Raw genomic sequence first — 27,151 nt, forward strand, 5'->3', positions numbered from 1 at the left:
TCCATCTGGCATCAATTGAAATGAATGGCTCTCTTCTTAGGGAGGCTCCATGTTTTGATAAGCATTTGGATCTGACCGTTACACCTGTTTTGAAATGAAACACGTATATCAATCTGTGGCAAGGTTGCTGGAAAAATTGTGAGATCTTTCTATCGCTTCAGTAGATCTTTCACTGCTGATGCAATTCTCTACTTATATAAGAGCCAAGTATGTTCAAGGATGGAGTACTGTTGCCACATCTTGGCAGGATTTAACAAATTTCCACTACTAACAGTGACTACATTATTATCCCTATATCTACTGTATACTTATTAATTCTTATTCTCGAGTGGCCTCCGGGACTTCATAAGTGGTGACCCCATTTGTATATAAAAAAAAAATCATTAAATATAATGAAAGACTAAAAAACAAAGCAAAGCATTTGAAAAACTATGTCACATAAACAAACAAGAAATTCTGAACTATAGGTGAAGGGGTGTAAAGTATGCAAAACATGTTTAGACAGAGTGGTTTCCCTTGAACTCTTTCTTTAAATATTATTTTTAATTTCTCATTAAAAATGATCACATTTTTTAATATTTATTTATGTGGGCTGAAATTAAAATTTCTCTTATAATTCATCAATTTTGTTATTTTCATTTTTCAATTTTATAAAATGCTTAGATAATATAGTGGAATTTACATAAATTGTTTTACTTTTAAAACCATGTTATGAGCAGACATGATTCGTAATCTAAAACCTATTTTTTTATAGAAAATAGTTACTCATGCAAGGAGTAAATGAGTTTAACTATTGTTTGAATAATGTGATTCTGTTGGTAACTAGGATGAAATGCATTGCCTGGCAGACGAGAGAGTAAGGCCGTGAGAATGTAAAAGAGTATCGGTTGCTAGTTAAGTGAGTTGCTAAGTCACGCTGTTCAGTTGATACTGATTACAGAGAAAACCAGTCTGAGGTTAGTTAACAGAATGTCTCATTCAATCCTGGAAGAGCTGCACAATGCAAGTAAAGATAGCATATAAAGAAACAAATGAATGACAATTGTTGTTAGTGTGACGTTACGGTTCTTTCTCGATTTCACCCTTTATTGATTGTACCCCCAACCTTAATGTTTTCAAACAATGTCGACAAGTTGTGTTATTAAAAGAAGCACAAATAAACAAATAAACAAAAGTAACAACATGGGATTGATTATTTGATCAGTGAAGCTTTCAGGGGAGTGTCACAATGGAAACAGACAATTGTTGAAGCATCGATGAAGTTTTCGTTTAGTTGTATAACCAAAAAGCATTTTTATTTTATTTTTTATCTAAGGCACGTGTGGATGCTGGATGCCTACATTAGCATCGCGCATTTAAATCTATATTCTACACCTTTTCATAGTTGAGTCAGTTCAAACGAAAAAAGTTTTCTCTTTTTTTTACTTTAAATTGCAATAAATGCTTGATACCAATAAGTAATAACTGGAATGCTATAGCAAAAAATAAAAAAACAGGGTGTGTCGCACACGAGCGACAAAGCGTGGCAGTAACGCGTCTTACTCCTCTGGGGTGCGCCAGCAAAAAGAGAGCGAGAGACTCCTCAAATTTGGCGCCACGGCTTTTTTTTTTTTTCTTTTTCTTGGAGCTCTCCGGAAACGGTGAATGTTCAATGTCACTGTCAAAATTAGTTCCGGGGTAGATGCTACAATACCAATAAGTAATAACTGGAATGCTATAACAAAAAATAAAAAAACAAAAAACAAAACAAAAACAATTTTTCTTGTGTGAGATTCGAACCCTGAAAGATTTTATAAAATATTGAAAATAGATGCAAAAGCTTTTATCACACAAGCATCAAACAAACGAAAATATTTTTCCTTTTTAACCTACTGTTGTAGTCTCGTAAGTCACAATTCGGTAATTAGTAGAAGCAAAATATGTTGAACAGAAAAGCAAATATAATAAATGAAGAGAGTGGGTATACGTCAGTCCGACTGCCACGAGTGCAAATCTCAAGCATAACCAACGAAAGACAAATTCTCCAGATCTTTATAGTGAGTGGAAGAGTTCAGTATTATCCGTAAAGTTGGGCACCATAACACCCCCTCCCAAACTTTAATTCCAAAGGGGTTTCCATATCGTTTCCTCTTTGGGATTATCATTATAAGGTTCGGCTACTTTCGTTTTCTTTTTTAGTATCACTGTTTTGGGGCTGTTCGAGGTATCACTAGATCAAAACTGTCATAAATGTATCATTCATTACATCATCCTGTGATGCACTGTCGGTGTCATCCGATAACTGCTTCATAATCCAGTTAAATGTCTCTTATGCAAAAACTGAGGACATCAGATTATGTAGACCATACCTCTGATCCTTTTCTCTATAGTACCATGTTCCCAAAAGGATACGTTGTTTTTAAACATCTACTGTTTCTTTAGTACTATAGATGTTTGCACATGTTTCATTTGTTTAGGCAACAGATTTCCAAACACTGATCTTATCAATTCAGCTGGAGATAATGAAGATGCTATGTCAGCATTTGACGTTATCCTATACAATTATAAAATCTGCTTTAAGATATTTTCCTTTTTTTAGGGCTCTTTTCAGAGTATTGACAAAACGTTCTGCTTGACTGTTTGATCATGGATAATATGGGATGGGGGTCATGATTTATTTTACTTAAAAAGTTTTGCAAAACTCCTTAAAATCAGTGAACGTGAATTGAGTTTCGTTATCACTGACCAGACAATCGACCATTCCAAATTGAACGAATAATTATGCAGGAAGTTTATCATCACCTCTGTAGTGGACTTTTTTACATCTAAAAACCTCTGACCATTTTGAAATACTATTTACTATGATAAGATAGTAGAACTTTAGAGATGCGAGAATACACTCCTATAAATTAATTAATAGTAAAACATGTAGCACAGAATAAACAACAAAACCTCTTTTAAAATGACTACAGAGAGGACTGAATCTAAGTGAGAAAAAAGTAAGAATAAAAAGTTATCTTCAGTGAAGATCACCTATACTGGAGTGTCCAGTGGATAGGGGCACGAGAAAGAAGAGAGGAAAGGTCTTTCTTCAATGCTTCTTGAGTTCTCTCTACTGACCAGCTGTGATTCCAAAAGGAACTAAAGAAGTCCCCTGGGGAACAGATAAAATCACTGTGCCCTGCAAGCAGGTTGATTAGTGTGTGAATGATTCGTTCAATTGGGCAATTGATTTGTGACAGAAAACAAATCTTTTACTCTGTTTAGGTGAAAAGCTGAGAGAGAGAGAAAGTAACAATTGTAAAAAAAAATGCCAATTCAGTTTTAAGCTTTCTTTACTTTTCAGTAAAAAGTTGTTCTTTTCTGCCGAAATTTTTTTCACTGGACAGCCTTTTTATAGGGGGAGAATGTTTGAAATTTTTGCCAAATTCTTTTGTTTTTTGAATGTTTGTCTTTTCCGTGAAAAGCTTTTTTTTTCTTTTTGGAAAAAAGAACAAGTAGAAATTGTACAAAATCACATTTTATATAGAGAGAGTCTTACTTGATTTTAGGGGCCAGTATACTCGTCCATCACTACGTGTGATGGTAACATAATTGTCTTTTGTTGGTGTATTCACTTCTAGTGCATGAGTATGTTGATGTAAGGGGGAATATGTGGTTCTTACGTTTTGTGTCAAGAAACAGTCTTACTTTTGCCATTAATGTCAAGGATAAAAAGTTTGTCAGTTCGTGAAAACACACGATAAAGACCAGTATAAAGAGAAGTGAAATGGACTTTCATGGCATCCTTTCTCAAAAAAACATAAGATCCTTGATGAAATGTCTTTTGAGACTGAAGATTTGACGGTCTGTTCCCTAGGGTGCATCAATAGGAGATTATTGAAATAATCTTGCAGTCTGTTTGTATATAGAGCTGGATCAGTTGCTGTTAAATTTATCAGGGTCAGCATCTGTCCCAGCAACAATAAAGACACTCCATAGACTTGTTGGCTGGAGAATATCTCAGGTCTTCTTTGATAAGTTGTGTGACAGCCAAAAAAAACAACATGTACATATACGTTCCATTGCTGCTAATCAGAATAAGCATTCAATACTTTCAATTGGCAATGGACGTATTCTATCATCCCGTTAGAAGCAGAATGATAACTTGTACAGATGTGTTTAATCTTTAAAATCCTAGAAATATCCTGGAAAAGAGATGAGATTCAAACTATCACGATCAGTGATAATAGTTGTGGGAACTCTGTAATGCAAGATCCATTCTGATATAAGGGTTCATGTTACAGATTCAGCCAGAAACATCATTTAAGGGAATTGCTTCAGGCCACCATGAGAATTTGTCTATACAGGTCAGGAGACTTTTTTTTATTACATAGGAGTCACCACTTATCTATGCCTGGAGGACATTCGAGGATAAGGATTAATGTATGTACAGTAATCAAATGGGACAATATCGTTGTAATCATTAGTAGGGGAAATTTACTAAATTGAATTACTTACGGGAATGATTCATCAAGAACTTGTTTACATTGAACTTGAAGACAACCATATTGTAGTCAGCTGGAAAGAAGGAAAACAGAACAGAGTTCCACATGGGTGCAGTTCTAAGAAAGAAGCTTTGTTCGTGGAATCTACATTTAGGTTTACGCACAGATAAAGAGTGGGAGAAATTATTATGGTTCCAGCTAGATTAATGTTTTTTGTGAAAGTTGGCAAGCGGGGACTATAGATTGGAGCTCAGACTTGCCGTGAAAATAACAATAGAGCAGAGACAGATTCGCAACGTCTCGTCTGTGGGAAAGAGGTTGCAGGGAAGAGAAAAGGGCATCCCCCACAAAGCTCCGAAGTTTATTTTGAACTCTGTCATGGCAGGATAAAGTGCTTCTAGCAGATCCTGCCTAGATAAGGTCACAGTACTTCATCCTTGGACCTGGCTCTTATAGAGGTAGAGAATAGCATCAGCAGTGAAATATCTACAGGAGCAGTCAAAGAACAATTTTTCCAGCGATATTGGCAACGAATTAGATGTACATGTTCCACTTCAGATCAGATGTAACGGTCAAACACAAAGGCTTATCAAAACATGTAGCTTCCCTAAGAAGAGAATCATTCATTTCAACTGATGATCAGAGCTTGATGATGTAAATATAGAAGCTTGGTTCTAGCTTTAGATGCATTAAAATACATTAGCCACCTCTTTCCCCTTTATGCCACATCCTCAAGATCATTTACAGTCTTTGAAGTGTTGCCATAGATCAGCATAAATTTCTACAAATAATCTTAGGATGTGATTTGAGAGATCATTGATGTAGATCAAAAAGAGAGTTGGACCAAGAATGGATCCATAAGGGACTCCAGCATTAATACTGTGAGCTTCTGATTTCTGCCCATCAACCATTACTCTTATGAACCTATCAGAGAGAAATTACATTTCCAGCTATACTGCAGCTGGAGGTCTTGTGGAATAGACCTTTATGCCATACCCTATCAAAGGCCTTTGATGTGTCAAGAGCAATTGTCCTAGAATGGAAGCCTCCATCGAGAGATTTGCTAATGCTATGAGATATAAACTCATAACACATCTACTGTAGATCTAGCAGAACGGAAACCATATTCCATGTCTGTAAGAGAGTTATTTTTGCTGAGGTGATTGACTACTTCTCTATTTAACACAGATTTCAGCAACTTACTCATGACATACAGAAGACTATTGATCTGTACTGAGAGAAAGATGACTAATCACCTGAATTTTTAAATACATGGCATACTGATCAGGTTTTCCAGGGTGTTGGAAAGCAATTCTCCTTAAAACAATGCTTAAACAGCTTTGTAAGTATAGGAGCTAGTTGTGGTTGAAATTTTTTCAACACTATAATTGGATCCCTTTAGGACCATTGCTTTACTGGAATCAAGGTTTTTGATTAGTTGGCAACATCATGCACAGATATTTGTATGTCACATAGCATGTTTTCAGATACAGGAGGAAATACGGAGAGGTGGCTGCCTTGATCACATCGGGTAGAATTAGCTGCAAAGTTCTTGGCAAAGAGTTTGGGTTTGTTCGATGCTGACGAGATTACCTCAGGTTCATTGATGATAGTTGGGATAGAGCACATGCTTCTGTTTGCTATTTGCCAAAACTCGTGTGAACCAAGCCATTGCTCAGCTACTTTGAACAACGGACTGAGCATACAACTCTCTTGCATTCTTTATTACTCTTTTAAAGTTGTTGCTGGCAGTCCTGAAAGCGGCTTTAGTCTCAGTACATCTATTATGTTGGAAGCAATGGAAATAGTGATTTCTGTGCGCAATGGCAGAAGCACATTCGGCTAGTTGTTAGGTTTTTGCAGGAATTTTTTTAAGGTTATACCTACAATTAACCATTCCATCAGGTCTGATACTATAGAGGACACATTCTTTTTTTATATCGCATACAGGGGTAGATCTGATATAAATGTACAAAAGCTGTCTCTGTCAGCCATAGAGTATCTATATACTGTATGAGAACTTATTACATTTTGTTGTTATCTTAACTGATACAACCGAGTAGTTGGAAGATCCCACTGGAGACAGAATAGAGGATGAACAAAGCTCAAGGAAAGTTGTGAAAAAAAGATCTACATGATGGAATTTTGGAATTTATAGAACAGGTCAACAAACGTGATTAGAGTAGTGCAGAGAGGGAAAGTAAGAGAGAAAAAGAATCAAAGAAATTTTTTTTGTATCCCATGATAAAGTCGTAACAATTGCCCACTAATATGGCATCGAGAAGCTACACCAGAAGCAACTGCATGGTCCAGAATCCATTCACCAATCCAAGGTTCGGGTCCGTGACTATCAGCTGGATAACGTCAGCCCAGTTAATTAGTGACATGGCTACAAGGATAGACACAGAAACAGAAAATTTCCAACATCTTAAGTAACTGCTCATGCAAAAAATACTGTCGACCTAGAATCATTCAGTCTAAATGAGGTCTGAGGGACAAATTAGGAGAAGCATTGTCTACTCTCCATTAAAAAACATAATAATAATAATAATAATAATAATAATAATAATAATAATAATGATGATAATAACAATAATAATTATTCTATTTAATACAAGTTTGACATGTTTGGAGGAAAGTATAGCGATTGGTTTCACTCTCAATAACTGATTAAAGAAAGAACTCAGTTGGCAAAGTTTATGTATGCAATTCTTCCAACAACGTGGCTGTTTTCCTTGAGTCATTCCCGATTTAATTTAAATGGAACCCCCTTTTGCTAACATATTTGATGCTAGGCAGAGCTTAATTAATATGACTATTTGAAAAGTCTACTAAAGAACAGTACCGACGCATTTTTTTTTTTTTTTTTTTTGCAAAAGAATGCACAGAAAAACATTCATTCAAAATTCGAGAATGCATTTATTTTGCGGAAAACAGCAAGTGAATCACAAACCACAAATTTACAACAACTAATTCCAATAATAAATTTTACCAGTAGTATTATACATTTATTAAAACATAATCAAATATAATTAAAAAACTGAAATCAATATAGTTAATATTAACGTTTGAATCTAATAAGAAAGAAAGTAAAATATCACAAATTCACAACTTATCTGCTAAAAGCGTCCGTCTTCAATGCATAACTATTAAGAATCATCTTAGCTCGGTTTCTCTTACTGGGGTCTTATGCTGGGGTTCCCCTGTTCTATTTGTCATTTCTTTGTCAGGAATCAAGCTACCTTGACTACTTGCATCCGAGCTCGGTGGGATCACCCAATTTGTACCCAGATTTTGATTTTTTTATATGGGCTTGTGTTATATAGCAGGGGCTCATATTTGAGACATATAATGGGTACATATAATACGGGGACTCTGGATAGATTATGGTAATGGCATTTATATACTGTTTACATCATGACGACTGTGACAATTTTTGGGGACTTCATTTTATTAATACAGACTGCATGATATGATGAAACGGTTCTTATACACATATATAGAGAGGAGGAGGCACACATAATATTTAGAAGGGTTGTACAAAGTTCGTTATAGATGATGATAAAACACATTTACCTTTTTTTGTTATAAAGAATGACGACATGAAACAACAGTTACAAAACATAAATGGTGATTTCTTTATTCATCTGATCGGCCGCTCGATGACATCAGGAATTCAAACTTGGATCTACATGGTCTAATGTTCTACCCTTCGCTTCTAAGAGGCTGTCCTCTCCAACTGACTATCTCTCATCAACTGTCGACTTTCAACTCCGTCTGATCAATTTCTCTGATCAACTCTTCTGATCAACTCTCTAACTCCGAACCCTCAGATTCCTATATTGAGAAATTTCCTTTGTTTATGACGTCAGAAGTGTGTTTTTCAAACGTGACTAATTTCACATGGCTTTACATATGTTTGTCCAAACACACTTTTGGCAAACAAAAGAATCCTCAATTCTTTCTAACCTAGTTTTAAACAATATAATTGAACTCGCATTGTGCATTCATTTAACTGACATATTTAATCTAGATTTCTAAAGAATGGAAAATCGACTTTTTTCCCCATATAAACAATATTTATCTATTTCTAATAGAATTAACAATAGACTGAATTTCTAACATTCCATTTTTCCATTATCTTTAACACTTGCCTACAGGATTCGATTCTAGCCTTATCCTAATATCATTTTCACTTATATAATATGTCTTCTTACTTAGATGATAAGGGATAGCCCTTCATGTAACACTTCTTACTTTCAGTTTCTGAAGCTTTATCTGTTTTTTTACATGATTCAGATGTTACCTTACCACTGTGTCCGACTCTAATTTAATTTCATATTACATTGCAGCTATCTTTTGACCATTTTTCAATCTTGGTTCTATACAGAAATTTTAGCAAAGACTACTTCACTTTCTATAAATTCTCATATAGTCATAACATTGTCATGATATATATTTTTATCTTGGTGTTTTCTCATGTGCTCCCTCACTGTAGGCTTCTGCAGAATAATCCAATCTAAAAGTCTTTATTTGCAGGTTCATAAATAATTCCGACAGTGATATACTGGTGACCGTTTGTGGTGTGGAGTTACAAGACAACAAGAAACTGCTCAGTTTTGAACTTAAGGAGCTTTTCTCATGACTCATTTTCTTCATCCCTTCCTTAAAGTGTGCACATATCTTTCAGCTAATCCATTTAGAGAGAGTTGTTTTGGTGACATTCTGAGATGTTGGATTCCTTGTCTCAACATAAAAGCTTGGAATTCTTCATCTACAAAAACAGCCTTATTGGCCATTACGATTTTTGGGGGTACTCCATGAGTTGCAAGGCTTCCCAGAGTAGTGTTTGTGGTTGCTATGTTCGATATATAGACGTCTAACCATTTGCTGAAAGCATCCACTATTACCAAAAACATGTGATATTTAAATGTACATCTTTAAACCTAACAGCAAGCCTTGGTTCTCTCCAGAATGTGCTGATGCCATTGCACACAGAAATCACTTTTTCCATTGCTTCCAACGTAATAGATGTACTGAGACTAAAACCACTTTCAGCAACCATGGTAAAAAAGTAATAAAGAACGCAAGAGAGTTGTATGCTCAGTCCATCAAGTCCAAAGTAGCTGAGCCGTGGCTTGGTTTCCATTAGTTTTAGCAAACAGAATCCTGAACAGAAGCGTGTGCTCTATCCCAACTATCATCAATGGACCTTAGGTAATCTCGCCAGCATCAGACAAAACCAAACTCTTTGCCAAGAACTTTTCAGCTAATTTTACCCCTTTCGACCAAGGGCGCCAACCTCCAATATTTCCTCCAGCATCAGAAAACATGCTATGTGATATACAAATATCTGTACATGATGTTACCAAGCTAATCAAAAACCTTGATTCCAGTAAAGCAACTGGCCCTGACGGTATTCCAATTATAATACTCAAAAAACTTCAACCAGAACTAGCATCCATATTTAAAAAACTGTTTAAACGTTGTCTTAAGGATAATTGCTTCCCAACACCCTGGAAAATCTCATCAGTATGCCCTGTATTTAAGAATTCAGGTGATAGATCATCTTCCTCTCAGTACAGGCCAATAAGTCTCTTGTGCGTCATGAGTAAGTTGCTGGAATCTGTGTTAAATAGAGAAGTAATCAACCATCTTAGCAAAAATAACCTTCTTAGTGACACACAATATGGTTTTGTTCTGCTAGATTTATAGCAAGTGTGCTTACAGTTATATCTCATAGTATTAGTGAATCTCTTGACAAAGGCTTCCTTTCTAGGGCAATTTTTCTTGACATATCAAAGGCCTTTGATAGGGTCTGATATCCAGCTACGGTATAACTGGAAATGTCTTCTCAATTATTAAGTCATTTCTCTTTGATAGGTTCATAAGAGTAGTGGTTGATGGGCAGAAATCAGAGGCTCTCAGTATTAATGCTGGAGTCCCTCAGGGGTTCATCCTGGGTCCAAATTTCTTCCTAATCTACATCAATGATCTCTCAAATCACATCCTTACATCATTCGTAGACATTTATGCTGATAACACCACCATCTATGGTAGCACATCTAATTCTCTCTAATTCTCTCTCCTCTGATCTTGAGCAAGTGGTACAATGGGGAAAGAGGTGGCTGGTTACTTTTAATGCATCTAAAACCAAGCTTTTATCTTTACATCATCAACACTCTGCTCCCCATCTGGCATCAATGTTTCATCTTGGGGAGGCCTCATGTTTTGACAAGCTTCTGGTCTTGACCTTTACTCCTGATCTGAAATGGAAAACATACATCAAATCTGTTGCCAAGGCTGCTGGAAAAATGGTAGAATCCTTTTCATCAATATAGTAGATATCTCACTGCTGATCCAATTCTCTATGTACATAAGAGTCAGGTACATCCAAGGATGGAGTATTGTTGCCACATCTGGTTAGGAGCTGCTAGAAAGAACTTATCCTGCCTTGAGAGAGTTTAAAATAGACTTTGTCGCCTCGTAGGGGATGTTCTTTTCTCTTCCCTGCAGCTTCTTTCTCACAGAAGAGATGTTGCGAGTTTGTCTCTGCTTTATCATTATTTTCATGGCAAGTGCTCGACTGAGCTCCAATCTATGGTCCCTCCTTGCCAAACTTTCACAAGAAACACTTGTCTAGCTAAACACTATCAATAATTACCCCCACTCTTTATCTGTGCCTAAACCTAAATGTTGATTCCATGAGCAAAGCTTCTCTCTGAGAATTGCACGCATGTGGAACTGTCTTCTGTTTTCCTGCTTTCCAACTGACTACAACGTGGTTGTCTTCAAGTCCAACATAAACAAGTTCTTGATGAAACGTTCCACTTAACAAATTTACCGAATTTCCATTACTAACGATTACTATATTGTCCAATTGTCCAATTGACTACTGTATACACTTTAACCCTTGTCCTCGAGTGGCCTCTGGGCCTTGATAAGTGGTGGTGCATTTTCTTCAGGAATTTCTCAAGGATGTAAAGGTGTGATTGCTGGCATTTGATTGGTTTGTTGACACTCATAGTAATTCCTCACCATAAATTCTATTTCCTGGTCTAATTTTGGCCAACAGAAATAGGTTCTGCTCAGCCCTTTCATTTTTACAATTCTTCGATGTTCCTCATATGAGTTCTTTCCGCCCTTGTGTGGGTACTCTCCTTCCCCACAGTAAGCATTATTCCACAATTCCCAATTCATGTTTTTTTTGTTTTTGTTTTTTTTATTACATTTTCACCCCAAACAAGGCACATTGCTACTCAGGTGTAGGGGGCTACTATCAGGGTCAGCAACTACTGGGGCACTATGTAGGGATTTGGGCAGCAAGATGTCGGTTCACGTTGCACTTGAACTTCTGCACGTCAGTACAGTTAGGGAAGCAGGATCCTGGAATGGAATTCCAGAGTCTAGCGGTTCTGGGGAAGAAACTACTGGAGTAGAAAGATCTCTTACATCTAGGGATCTCTACTGTGTGGGGGTGGGATTTAGCTGCCTGTCGGGTTTGTTGAGGGTGTCTGCGTCGTGGGGGCACAAGTGTCTGCAGTTCGTCAGAGCATTCACTATTAAAATACTTGTAGAACAAGCAGAGGGATGCAATGCAACGTTTCGTCGATGAGACAGAGGCTGAAGCTTAGATGCCAGTTCAGGGCCTATCAGACTGGCGACTCTTTTTTGAACCTTGTCTAGGAGCGAGAGACTAGTAGTAGATGCACCAGCCCAGATGTGACAACAATACTCCATACATGGGCGAATGGTGGTCTTATAGAGATACAGGATACTTTCAGATGTCAGTAGTTTTCTAGCACGGTAGAGAGAGCCTACCTTTTTTGCAGCAGCCCTGGCAATGTTTTCAATATAATTGTTCCAGTTCATGTTTCCTGTGAACGTTAGGCCAAGCAGTTTGAAAGATGTACTCTCAGACAGGGAGTCACTGGCCATTGCTATTGGTGGCAGAGAAGGTTTCTTGTAGTTATTGAAGGAAACCAGTTTAGTCTTGGCAGCATTGAATGTGACCATCCATTTATGTCCCCATTCCACTACAGATTGGAGGTCATCCTCTAGTGTTTTTGCCATTTCTTTAGATATGTGTTCATTTGTTTTCCTGTCATGCCTGTTATAGAGTGTAGTGTCATCAGCATATATACCCATCTCAGAGGCAGTTTTGTCGGGGAGGTCATTAATAAATATCAGGAACAATAGAGGTCCAAGAATAGTCCCCTGAGGCACTCCCGCATTTATGTCACACTGTTTAGATGTTCGACCGTCGAGGACAACCTGGATTTTTCTCTTCTCTAAGAAGGACCTAATTATGTTAAGTATTCTACCAGTGATACTGTATGATTTAATTTTCCTGAGTAGACCCTTGTGCCATACCCTGTCAAAAGCCTTAGATATATCTAGAGCTACCGCTCTGCCCTCCCCCGCTTTGTCCAGTGAATGGTATATACGTTCAGAGATTACAGTGAGGATGTCAGCTGTGGAACGGGTTTGTCTAAATCCATATTGTTTGTCAGTCAGAAGTTTAGCATCTGTGAGGTGCCGGACTAGAGCATGGTTAATTATGGTATCAAATATTTTAGCAAAGAGTGGGAGGAGGCTAACGGGGCGATAATTTGATGTGTCAGTTCTTTCGCCAGAGTTCTTGAATATTGGTACCACAGAAGAGGTTTTCCAACAGCCCGGAAAGCATGATTCATTAAGGCATTTGTTGTAGAGTTTGGAGAGAACTGGAGCTACTTCGGCTGAGCACTTTTTTAATAGCACAGCTGGGATGAGATCAGGTCCACATGCTTTTGAAGTGTCAAGATTTTTTATGATAGCATGTACCGGAGCAAAGGTGATTTTTAGATCGTCTAGCATGCGTCTGTCCACAAAGGAAAGTCAGGCAGGGGGTGGTTGGAAGGGTCCAGTGTGGAGTTCGAGGCAAACCAGCTGGCAAGCATATTAGCTTTGTCGGTTGCTGAGCAAACAACCTCGTGATTGTTGGTTAGTGGGGGAATTGTTGATTGCCCATTATTTACTACACTGTTGTAGATTTTCCAGTAGTCACGATTTCCTAATTTTTGTGCTTCGATGCGTTGATTAGTGGTTTCAGTAAATTCTCTCTTGGCTGTCGCTATTTCTTTCTTAACATTATTTCTAGCTTCTATATACTTCTGTTTGTTTGAACTGGACATGTCGGTTAAATCTGCGGTATGCATGCTGCCTTTGAGCAATGGCAGTTGCGCAAGTCGAAGTAAACCATTGGGGAGAGTGGGGCTTGCTATAAAATTTCCGCATGGGAACATGTGCTTCCATTGCTGTTTTGAACCATTCAGTGGTCTCATTTGCGCACTGTTCAGCAGGAAGAGAAAAAATATTTCCCCATGGAGCATCTCTGATAAGATCTCTGATGGCTTCCCAGTCAGCGTTTTTATAATATCTCGTTGTTTTGAGCACTGGCTCTTCAGTTTTGGGTCTACAATTTAGGGCGATTTCTACCATTATCACTGCATGGTCAGCGTTCCCGAGTGGGCTGTTAGCATTTGTTGTACAATCCTCAGGAACTGTAGTCAGAAACAGATCTAGAAGTGATGCTTGTTGTTCTTGCTGGTCAGGGAAACGGGTTGGAGACGTAACCATTTGTGATAGGGAGTGAGATATAGCAAAACTATGTGTTGTGCTGCCCGCTGCATCTGTGTGAGTAGAGAATCCAAGCCAATTTTTGTGGTGAACATTAAAGTCACCAAATACATGGACTTGGGCGCTAGTGTCGAGGGAGAGTGTTGTGTCTATACTGTCAGAGACTTTGTTTATTATGGTGCAGTCCTGGGCCGAGGGAGAGCGGTAGAGAAAATAAAAGTAGCTAATGTTGTGTTGTATGTTTAGTCTAAAGCACATAAAGGCTTGATCGTCCATTTCTAGGTTTGTTTCTCTAGTCAGGGGGAGGGAATTACGAATGTAGACTCCAAGTCCGTGCATATGTCTGTCAGAATCCTTACGGCAGAGTGGGAGATAGCCAGGCATGTTAAAGTAGTTAGAGAGGATGGAGGAGTGTAGGTTAGTCTCGCTTAGTGCTAAGATATCCGGGGTATTTGTTAGGAGAAATGCTTCAACATCGGCTAAATTAGTTCTAAGCCCACGGATGTTAGTGAATGCAAGCCTCAAGGAAGGAGGCAAGTTGAATTTGTTTGTCCCTAGGCCTGGTTTAAGCTTATTTTTTTTATTTTAGTGTCATCATGTTTTTAAAGAGTTTCAGTTAGGTGAGGGGGAGCTGAACAAGAGGTTATGCAGGATATCAGACATGCAACACAAGTAGACCATTGGCTGACCTTTCTTCAACTAGGACTGTGGCTTCGGGAAAGCCCATCGGGGATGAGTGCAGGGTCCCTTTCCATGCGCGACATGGCACTACAAACAACCCGATATTATACAACTGTTGATGGAGCAGTGCCAATCTTCTAGGGCACTTGTCTGACCATCTATTTTTTTACATAGTCCAGTATCTGTTTTAGGAGGTTGTACTATTTTGTTCACCTGGCGATTTCTTGATACATAACATGAGATTGATTCAGCAGCATGATGTTCTCCTCTGATATGGGCACCTTTTCCAGTTGTGTAGGCCTTGGCAAACTGTCTGTATTTTTATTTTTTCTTCCTTTCCAATATTCTAGCTAGTATTCATATGCATAAAGGATTAACGTTGAATTCTCAACAAACTGATCCCTGGGATTTTTTATTTTCTTTAAAGCATCTCAAGAGCAATTTATGATTGGTATATAATGTAGATGGCTTTCCATACAGATATTGATGGAACTTTTTGCCGACAAAACTACTGCTAATGTCTCCTTGTCAATTTGAGGATAATTTATCTGTTGATACAAAAGCTATTTGTCTTTCGGATTAATCCTCCATGATGTGAAATAATACAGCTCTCACCTCATATGGAGAAGCGTCACTACTTTGTTTGGCTCGAAGTATGCCAACACTTTTGGAGAATATGATAGTTCTTTTGCTTCTTCCCATGCTTATTCTTGTTTTGATGTCCACTTTCATTTTGCTTCCTTCTTCAATAACTGATGCAAAGAAATCAGAATGTTTGAAATGTTCAGAATGTACAAATGGCAAAGTAATTTATCATACCTTCAAAAGCTTGTATCTTCTTTACTCATGTTGGGTGCCTGATTGGTAGATTTCACTTTGTCTTCTGCCGACTTTATACATTCATTGTTGACTATATGGCTTAGATATAATACCTCAGAAACTAAAAAGTTGCATTTTTCTCAGGTTAGTCAAATTCCAATTTTTACCAGCCTGTTCAAAACTTCCTCCAGGGTCTCTTAGTGTTTTTTCCTGGTTTTGCCTTTCAGTAAAATGTCATCAATTCTAGTAATTGCATTTCCAATGCTCTGCAAAATATTTTCCATAATTCTTTGAAAAATTTCCCGGGCTGATTTCAACCCATATCATAACCATAAAAAGTCCTTTATGAGTATTGATAATGGCTAATTTTCTTGATTTTTTATCCAGCAATAATTATTGGTGAGCCTGACTTAAAACTAACTATTTAATAGGATTTACCTCCTGTACAGATTTTCCAGTCACAATAAATATGTATGGACTGATCCGATCTTAAAATGGGTACTATTAGTACAGCCCATTCAGAAAATTCAACTGGTGAAATTACTCCAATTTGTTTTTTTTGTTTGTTTTTTTTAGCATATATTTATATATATATTTAGCATATTGCTTTCAAATACCTGGGTTTTACCTGCGTTTACATACAAAGTGGCATAGGTTCCTTTCACCTGACCTAACTTCCTATCAAATACAACCTCAAACTTTGCTTATATTTCTTTCAGTTTGTCTTGGTCTGTCTCCTTCGCTATTTGCATCTTGAAAATCTCGTTCCATGGCAACTTCATGTGCCAAGGAGTGTGGGTGAATCCCTTCCACCACAAGTAACAATAATTCCAACTAACGACTGCCCAACTACACTAGAACTTTCGTTTGTCCTATCATATGGATGCAGTTTCCCATATAAGACTTGAGACATACTTTTGTGGTCCCCAACAACCTTTTATAGTTTATATTTTTCCATGTTTTCAGTCCTATTATCGTTACAGATGCTCCTGTATCTATCTCCATAGACACCCTCTTGTCACAAATGTTGATATCTATATAATAGGCGTCCACTTTTTTCCAGTGGCGTTCTGATTCTATTTATGAGATAGACTTCCTCAGAATTATCCAAGTCTTCGACTTCTATTTGCCTCATCAAATTCTTTTTCTTTTTTACAATATCGGCGGGCTTCTTTTTCATGTTTAATTTAAAACATTTATCTGCTATGTGTCCTCGTCTCTTACAGTAGTGACACATGGTACATATAAAAAAGCACTTACTTGCTTCGTTTGTTAAACAAACAAAATAAAACAGGAGCCCTGTTTTATTTTTTCGGTCTGCTCACATGGTGATGTAAAAATTTTGTTTGCTTCCATTTTTTTTGTTTCAGTGTCTTGTAAGTGTTTGGAAGCAGATTCCATGTTGATTGCTATGTTGAGGGCTTCATTAATTGTGAGTGTATCTCTCTTTGCAAGTAGTCTTCTATGAATATTGTTATCGTTTACTCCTATTACGAGTTTGCCCCGTAGTATTTTGTTTAAAAACGTTCTGAAATGACACTCTTCACACATGCTTATTAACTCTGTCAAAAAGTCCGTGATAAACTCACCCGGTTAGTGGTTTCTTGTATAAAATCTTGTTCTATGAACAATCACATACATACACACATCTTTCTTCACATGAGCCATAGAATATCTTTTGCTTCGAAAAAGTGTTCCAGACGTTGAATATATTGGCCCCATTGTTCACTTGAACTATCAAACGATTCCAACCGACCGAAGATAGCCATAATTCATTTTTTGTTCGAATTCTCGTGGCCAATTTGTAATGAACAAACAGGAGGAAGGTAATTTATAAACTTGCTTTATTCCAACCGCTAACTAGATATTACCACTACTACTACTACTACTACTACAATCATAATGGCGTCCTCACACTGCATGTGGAGAAAGACACCATTTGAGTTGGTTTCCTTTTGTTCAAGGAAAAGTATTCTTTCTAAAAATGTTTTACATACTTTTACTGTTACTTACAAGGGGAAGGTGTGGGAAGTTGTTGTTAATCCTTGCATCTAAACGTATTTCCTCCAGGATTCGGACAAAATCTTTTAAATCTGTTTCATTCTGTCATGTTACAATGTTACATAGCAGTAAATATTTTTTTTTTTTATCTGTAATGGCTTTAATCGAGTTGATGTGAGACTTCAAGCTGAAAGAAAAGATACTATCCATTGTGTCTTATCAGAAATTTGGTATTGCTGAGGTTATAAATGGCTTATACACTCGGTGTCTCATGTGGTTCAACCATATACAGCGTTCCACCTCTTGCATCAGATTTTATAAAGCAATTGGATATTCCAGGCACCAGAGAGCATGATAGAGTGAGGAAGATGTGCTCCAAATGTGTAAGGATCTATAAAACTGCATATAATCTGGCTGGTGTCAACCCTTTTCCATCAGACTGCATGGATAGCAAGTATAAAATATTATTTTTTTAAAATATGTTCTACTTACTTAGGTTAGAAGGTATATCAGAAAGTATCCGAGGATCACATATATCCCAGCGAATGTTGGGGTCAGATGTGTAACACCATAAGAAAGTCGATGAGGATGGATCTCTGCAAAAATTCTTTTCTAAATCGTTATACGAATGAGAATGTGGAACCTTTTGATTCCAGTGTTGACAAGGCGTTCCAAATATTGTAACATTTACGTTTCCATTATACTGAGTCGAAGTAATACCAATAACTGAAACAAATAGAAATTGTTAAGAAAATTATTCATCGCTTATTTTTATTAGAATAATGTAAAATACACAATTTATATGAATATAAAAGAATGTATGGGAAAATCACATACAAATTCTGTTTAAATATTGGATTTAATTATTTAATGAGTTAGAATTGATTTATCAAGCATAGATTCAAGATATATATAGAAAATGGATGTAAGAGATTGACTGATATAAAATTATTATACAGTAAATATTATATTGCAGATATGTCAATAAAAAAAGCCCTGAACCTGAAACTGATTTCACTAATGTGTTGGGACTGGCTGCAATTTGAGATTTTATTAACAAAATACAAATTGAACTTCACATGTGCAACCTACACAACTACATCGCAAGTAACCAATCACCATGTTAAGTACAAAAGGAAACTATATAAAAAGCAGACAATAACATCAGAGATCACCACTGGCAGCCAATGAGGTACTATGCCTCCATATTAAAATAAGTTAAATTTTTCCTACCAACAAATCCAGGTGATGCCAGAGCCTGCATTAGTGAAGTAATACTTATTACCATGCTAGCATGAAACGCAATTATCAGCAGACAATGATGTGAAAAAATTCGCACATCAACTACAATAAAAGGATGAAGTAAACAGTAGAAATTAAATTCTTGCCACAAAAATTCAAATGCTCTTCCTTCTCAACAAACATGTTGGCATCCAAATCTGCTGCTCAATTGACTTTTGCCACTCATGCAGCAATTGTTAGTAGTAATCTGAAGAGGTGGATGGCAGTGCTGTACTGGCTAAAAAACAACAGACTAGGGTTATGATAAACAGACCCTCAATTAAACCTACATTACCACAGAGAGAGCATCAGTAGACTATGCAGCAGCTGCAGTGTTACTCTGTATCTCTAAGACAACAATGGAAAACTGGAGACCTGTTAATAGTTTGCAAGTCAAACAATAGCAGGGCATGTTAGGATAAAACCAGCAACAATGGTCCTAGCAGAAACCAACTTTCTCACCATTGAGACCAGAGAGACAGTTGCCATTACCATGGAGTGTGCAGGTATAAAAAATGAAGAAGACGAGCTGATGCATAAAGGCAAAGCAGACCTGTGACTCCATCTTTGAGACCATACACAAGCCTAAACTCCTTTTGTCCAGGAGGAGAAGCTCAATATAGAAAGTGGATGCTAAAATGACTCCACAATCAACCATTCTCCTGCCATACCAACCGGAAGTAAAAGAAATAAAAACTATCAACTTTGCTTTCTGGACCAAAGAAAACTTTTCAGAAAATACAAGTTGTCAATAACAGCCAATCAATACTATAATGCCTACAGAATGTCCATTCGTCACAACTATTCATGACCTATAATGAAAGAGAGAGAGAGAGAGAGAGAGAGAGAGAAAGAGAGAGAGAGAGAGATCCTGCAAACCCTCTCTGACCTTAGCATGCAAGGATGCTAGGATAATTTCATAGTAAGAACTCATCCTTCAACTACCACTGAAAAGAATTTTCCTTTCTTAATCTGTGTATTAAATGTAGCCAAATGGAATTTCCATGAACAGAGTTTTTCCTTTTTACCAAAGATTTCCCATATACAGAACGTATCGTTATGGGACTGCACCCCTGCCGACTACAACACAGTTGTATTCAAGTACAATGTTAATAAATACTTCTCAAATGGTCCTATTAAATATAAAACTTTGTCCATTTCATCCATTGTTTTTAAATCTCTCTTACATATTTTTATGGAAATCGCTCCAGACAACACGTAAAGCCACTTTATGTAAGGAGCTAAGAAGAACAAAAGATGATTATCATGAAGATAAGAGATGCCTATTGGTCTTAATCTTGGAAAGATCAAGGCTATAAATAGGAGGAAAACAGTCAACAGAAAGAGAGTTTTACAAGTCTATGTAACCTATGTAAATCTAGTTGCATTTCTTTTTATTTCTATGCTTTTTACATATCCAGGTACTTACTAATATTTTATTCACTTATTTTAAAACAAATTAATTGCTAAAACAGATTAGTTTTTTAACCATACTTAATACAATACACGGCTTTTCTTAATGTTACAGGGGAAAATCTATTTCTAATTTTAAGCTTATTTTCTTAGAATAGAGCTAAACTTTTTTCAAAACTCTCTCCTTGCTGATAACTTTAATATTTTTATTTTATTGGATGTGTGTGCATGTATTTGAAAGGTATATTTTATTTAATTGGAATTCATTATTGAGATGAGTATTATTTATTAATTTTATTTATTGCGGACTATTATCCTCATCTTTTTCTTAATTGTTTCACAATGTTTCAGCTAACTGTTCCTCTGGCCTTCATCAGGTGGTAACTGTGACGGGATAGGAATTCTGAATCTCCTGACTGCATCCATTGCAATTACTGCCTTCCATAGTTGTTGTTGTCTCACCATGTTTTGGCCAAGTAAGCCTCTGGCCGGCTTTGGGTAGGATTGAAACCGCTATCTTCAGACAATTCTCACTTAGAACCGTAGAGATTCAAAGTCTCTATCAACTGCGCCACGGGCCCCAAAGGGTGATCAAGGTTGAATTTTTTGGTCTTATTTATTATTTGATCTTCCATGGTCGGGTCCGTATCGAATGGTATATATTATTCAATTGGAATTCATTATTGAGATGAGTATTATTAATTTTATTTATTGCAGACTATTATCCTCATCTTTTTTTAATTGTTTCATGACGCTTCGGCCAACTATTCCTCTGGCATTAAATTAATATTTGAAAGGTGTTTTGTGTATATATGTATGCGTGTGCATGCATATACATATTCATATTCGAGGTATATGCATATAATTAAAAAGGTTTAACCTTAAAATTTTAACTAGTCTGATAGACATTAAAAAGTGGTGGTCAAAAGAAAAAAAAAAACAAAAAAAAACGCACTATTATCCTACTTAAAACTAAACTTCTGAACGATAAATATTAATAATTTTTATTTTTTCATGTTATTTTATTTTTTCTATATTCTGTGATATCTACTCGCTTCTAAATCTTTGTTTCCAGATTTCCATCTCTAGAGTCATCGATAAAAAAGTGTAACTGCTTGCTAGCATTTATTACTTTTGGAAAACGAGTTTGTATGTTTTGAAATAGTATGAGAAAAGAAATCGAAACTTATCCTTCAAATTAAATGCAAAGAAAAAAACTACCGGTCAACCCTTGAAAAAAACGTGCATGGCTCTTAAGCCCCCCCCCCCCATTTTTTATTACTACTCTGAAATAGATAGAAATCTTGGCACCCACTTGGAGACACTGGCCTGCTAGAAAGCACCATTTCTGGGTCGCTTGATGGACAAACCAGTTAGGTACATCTATCTATTCCTTGTTGTATGAAACCTATGTAAATCTAATAATATGAAACCTGTGTAAATCTAATCCCATATCTATTTATTTCTATGCTTTGTAATATCTTACATAGCAAGGTACTTAATAGTTTATTTTCTTAGAATAGAGCAAAACTTTATTTAAGTATGATACTTAATATTCTCATCAATGCTGGGTGTAGAAATAACTGGTGTAGAAACCAGGTACATGGTTACCCTGTCAGAGAGATGGGTTCATAAAACATCTCAGATCATCTATCCAAGAGAAAGAAAACTCTGATATTAAAACTGGAGAAGCGGGGCTTCCTCAGTCATGGTCGACTACCTTCCTAGAGCTAGTGACTCAAACAAATTTTCCGGTTTGCAAACCTAAATTGCTTAAGGAGTAGATAAGCTTTGCCTATTTCTGGCTTTCATACTCCTTCTTTGTCGATTAGCCAGGCGCAGATGTACAATAACGGGCACCCACCAGAACTACCCTTGTTTCCTGACTAGGACATTGAATACTGTTCCTCTATTTCCAATTTTTTTTTCTTTTTCACAAACTGAGCAAATTGAGTTTGCTTGCATGCCGGGTGTGCTCACTCAGCTGGTCTGGGCCAGTCTTGTCTTGGAGGTTGAGGGTACCTGATTGACAGTTTGTCTGGCTGCTGTTTCTGACTGACAGTACAGGTGCCCTAACTTTTTGGTAGCGCTTAGGGCAGCTGCTCTATCATCACTTGTATAATATCAGGATAGTTGTAGTACCATGTAATGCATGGAAAGGAACCCTGCTGATATCTTTGGTGGGCTTTCATGAGGCCACAACTTCCTGAGCAGGACCCAGCTAATGGACCTTGGTATCAAAACTGTCCCACGTTGCCCAATTCTTTCTCCCCAATCCCAATCTGAAATTAACCTAAAACGTAATGAAATGAAATGTCAACTCAAACAAATACCACATTTAAATCGGACAACTACCCAAACAAAACCAATTTGCTTCCTCCCTTGAGGCTCGCCTTCACAACTATTCATGGACTTAGAAGTAATTTATATGATGTAGAGTGTTACCTCTTAGTAAACTCCTCAGATATCTTAGCATTAAGTGAAACAAACCTACCCTCCTCAATCCCCTCTAGCTACTTTAACAGGACAGGATATCTCCCTCTCTGCCGTAAAGACTTGGCTAGATATATGCATGGATTTGGAGTCTATATTCGAAGCATCATTCCCTTAACTAGAGAACAACATCTGGAAACAGATGACCAAGCCTTTATGTGCCTTTCATCACTGTGTTAGTTACTGGTATTTTCTCTATCGTTCTCCCTAGTCAGGACTGTACTCTGACAATCATATCTCTGATAGTATAGATGCAGCACTCTCCTTAAATAGTAACACCCAAATACATGTGTTTGGTGACTTTAATGTCCACCATAAAACTTGGCTTGGTTTCTCAGGTTACACAGATGCAGCTGGACGCTCTACTTATAGATTCTCTATAGCCCATTCCCTCATACATACAGTCATGTTCCCAACCTGCCTCCCAGATAGTGATCACCAGCAAGCTTCACTTCTGCACCTATTCCTTACCACAGTACCTGAGGATTTTGTAACCAATACCCACAGTCCACTCAGAAATGTAAACCACCTAGTGGTATCAGTAGACATCGCACTCAAATCCCAACCCCAAGGTGAGGAGCCATTGCTCAAAACGACTAGATACTACAAAAAGACTGACTGGAAAGCCATCAGAGAAACATATCATTCCATGTTTAAAAAGGTGTGTCCTCCATAGTATCAGAACTGACCGAATGGTTAATTGTAGGCATAGACCGATTCACACCATCCAAAAAATTCCAACAAAAACCTAATAGCCAGTCATGGTTCTCTCCAGAATGTGCTGCTGCCATCACGCACAGAAATCAATTTTTTTACATAGCTACCAACGTAATAGATGCAATGTGACTGCCAGCAACCACTGTAAAAGAGTAATAAAAAATGCAAGAGAGCTATATGCTCAGTCCGTTAAATCCAAAGTAACTGAGCAGTGGCTTGGTTCCTACGATTTTTGGCAAATAGCAAACAGGATCCTAAACAGAAGTGTACATTCTATCCCAATGGACCTGAGGTTATCTCGTCAGCATCAGACAAAGCCAAACTATTTGCCAAGAACTTTGCAGCTAATTCTACCCTATGAAACAAAGGCCATCAACTCCCCTCCTATAACAGACAACACACTATGCAACATACAAATATCTGTGCGTGAGGTCGTCAAGCTAATCAAAAACCTTGATTACAGTAAAGCAACTGGCCCTGATGGCATTCCAATTATAGGGCTGAAAAAGCTCCAACCAGAACTTTCCCCCATACTTACAAAATTGTTTAAGCGTTGCCTTAAGGAGAAGTGCTTCTTAACACCCTGGAAAACCTCATCAGTGTGCCCTGTATTTAATAATTCAAGTGATAAGTCGTCTACCTCTCGGTACAGACCAATAAGTCTCCTGTGTGTCATGAGTAAGTTGCTGGAATCCATATTAAATAGAGAAGTCATCAACTACTTCAACAGAAATAACCTTCTTAGTGACATGCAATATGGTTTCCGTTCTGCCAGATCTACAGCAGATGTGCTAACAGTTATATCTCATAGGATTAGTGAACCTCTTGACAAAGGCTTCCTCTCTAGGGCAATTGCTCTTGACATGTCAAAAGCCTTCAATAAAGTATAGGATAAGGGCCTACTTCACAAGATTTCCAGCTACAGTATAATTGGAAATGTTTTCTTGATCATTAAATCATTTCTCTCTGATAGGTTCATAAGAGTAGTGGTTGATGGGCAGAAATCAGAGGCCCTCAATATTAATGCTAGAGTCCCTCAGGGGTCCATTCTGGGCCGAACTCTCTTCCTAATCTACATCAATGATCTCCCAGAACGCATACTTAAATCATTCGTTGACATCTATGCTGATGACACAACAATCTATGGCAACACATCAAAGGCCGTAAATGACAGAGTTCTCTCTGATTCTCTCTCTTCTGATCTCGAGCACGTGGTACAGTTGGGGAAGAGGTGGCTGGTTACTTTTAATGCATCTAAAACCAAGCTCCTATCTTTACATCATCAATGCTTTGATCCCCATCTGGCATCAATTTAAATGGATGCCTCTCAACTAGGGGAAGCTCCATGTTTTGATGTTGCAAGCCTGTCTTTGTTTTATCGTTACTTCGATGGCAAGTGCTCGTCTGAGCTCCAATCTCTGGTCCTCCCTCGCCAATCTTTCACGAGGAGCTGAAACCACTGTCAAAAATTTTCCCCACTCTTTATCTGTGCCAAAACCAAAACATCGATTCCATGAACAAAGCTTCTTTCTTAGAAGTGCATGCCTGTGGAACTCTATTCCGTCTGCCTGTTTCCCACCTGACTACAACCTGGATGTGTTCAAGTCCAACTTAAACAAATTCCTGATGAACCGCCCCCTTAAGTAAGACACTTTATTAAATCTCAACACTAACGTACTGTACACACAATAACCCTTATCCCCGAGTGGCTTCCGGGCCTTGATAACTGGTGACTACCTTGTAAAAAAAAAAAAATATATCAGAGGTGCACCATGGATCAATGTCTTCTCTCTCCCTGCTGAACAATGTGCTAATGAGACAACTGTATGGTGCAAAGCGGCCATTGAAGCACATGTCCCCACACCAAAGTATTATAGCAAGCCCTACTCAACCCCATGATTCACTACAGATTGTGCAGCTGCCATTGCACAAAGACAGCATGCACTCCACTGGTTCGTACGTCATAAGTGCAATGCAAATAGGCAAAAATTTATAGATGCTCGAAATCATTGTAAGAGAGTAATAACTACAGCCAAAAGAAGACATGCTGAAATAACCAGGGAATGCATAAAATCGCAGAAGATAGGAACTCGCAATTTCTTGAAAATTTATAATAGTGTAGTGAATAAAGAACAATCAGTAATTTTCCCACTATTCAACAATCAGAAGGTTGCATGCATGGCAACTGAAAAGGCGAACTGCTTGCTCGGCAATTCGCCTCTAACTCCACCCTAGAGCCAATAAACAATGCCCTCTCAAATTTCCCTATGTGGACAGAAGCCACAATTGATTATCTGAAAATCACCTCTTCTCACGTCCACAATATTATAAAAAATTTAGACACCTCCAAGACGTGTGGGCCTGATGTCATCCCTGCTATACTAATTAAGAAAAGCTCAGCTGACCTAACCCCCGTACTTTCCAAACTCTACAACAAATGCTTTGCTGAATCTTGCTGGAAGATGGCCTCTGTGATACTAGTGTACAAGAATTATGGTGAAAGGACTGACCCTCTCAATTATTGCCCTATCAGTCTCTTTCCCCTCTTAGCTAAAATCTTTGAGATGCTAATCAATCAAGCACTAATCCACCACTTTGTAAAAGCTAATTTTCTCTCCGACAAACAGTAAAAATTTAGGCAATGTCGTTTTACTGCAGATATTTTAACAGTCATCTCTGAATGCATATACCATGCTCTGAATAAGGCGGGTGAAGCCCAGGCTGTAGCCCTCAATATATCCAAGGCCTTTGACAAAGTTTGGCAGGAAAGGCTGCTAATCAAAATCAAATCATATGGTATAACTGGACGAATACTAAATATAATTAGATCCTTCTTAGACAATATGACCATTCAGGTTGCCATTGATAGACGTTCATCTAAGCAGCATATCATTAATATGGGAGTGCCTCAGAGGTCGATCCTTGGACCACTATTATTCCTAATATTCATCAATGACCTCCCCGATAATATTGAGTCTGAGATGGGTATATTTGCTGATGATACAATGCTCTATAACATGCATGATGTACACAAATCTAAGACGATGGCTGAATCCTTAGAAAATGACCTCCAATAATAACTCCTACCTGAGAATTCTTTGTTCAAACGCCTCGGCTTAACATTCACAGGAAATATGAACTGGAACAAATACATTGATGACATTGTGAAGGCTGCTGCAAGGAAGGTAATCGGGTTAGGGTTAGTTGATCTCTCTCTATTGTGCTAAAAAACTGCTCACACCTGAGAGTATCCTATTTCTCTACAAGGCCACCATTCGTCCTTGCATGGAGTATTGTTACCACATCTTGGTTGGTGCATTTACCATTAGTTTCTCTCTCTCTCTTGGATAGCGTCCAGAAAAGGATCTGCAATCTAACATATCCCACTTTGCCAACTAGGTTCCAACGCCTGTCCCATCACTGCAATGTTGTATCCCTGTGCCTGTTTTACAAGTATTTTAATGGAATGTGCTCTGATGAACTCATTGCACTTGTGCCCCAGGACGTACATATCACTGATAAACTCGCCTAGCAACAAAATCACACCCCTTCACTGTTGAGGTCCCTAAATGTCAGAAAGTGTTACTATGATAGTTTCTTCCCTAGAACGGCTAGACTTTGGAATTCTCTTCCTAAACTGTACTGATATGCAGAAGTTC

The 27,151-nt window shown here is 37.6% G+C and overlaps 1 protein-coding gene across 3 annotated transcripts in view; it reads right to left on the bottom strand.

The window, feature by feature from the left end:
- Positions 1 to 27,151, bottom strand: part of LOC145284762 (uncharacterized) — a 109,671-nt gene that overhangs the window by 55,810 nt on the left and 26,710 nt on the right. For all 3 annotated transcript variants that reach the window (XM_080133732.1, XM_080133729.1, XM_080133731.1), the window contains exon 2: positions 18,081 to 18,314. In XM_080133732.1, the coding sequence (XP_079989858.1) occupies positions 18,081 to 18,314 (234 nt within the window). The remainder of the gene's footprint in view (positions 1 to 18,080; positions 18,315 to 27,151) is intronic.

The sequence above is a fragment of the Euprymna scolopes genome, chromosome 9 (assembly GCF_053919585.1).
Source record: "Euprymna scolopes isolate OS-2025 chromosome 9, ASM5391958v1, whole genome shotgun sequence".
Classification (NCBI taxonomy): domain Eukaryota; kingdom Metazoa; phylum Mollusca; class Cephalopoda; order Sepiida; family Sepiolidae; genus Euprymna; species Euprymna scolopes.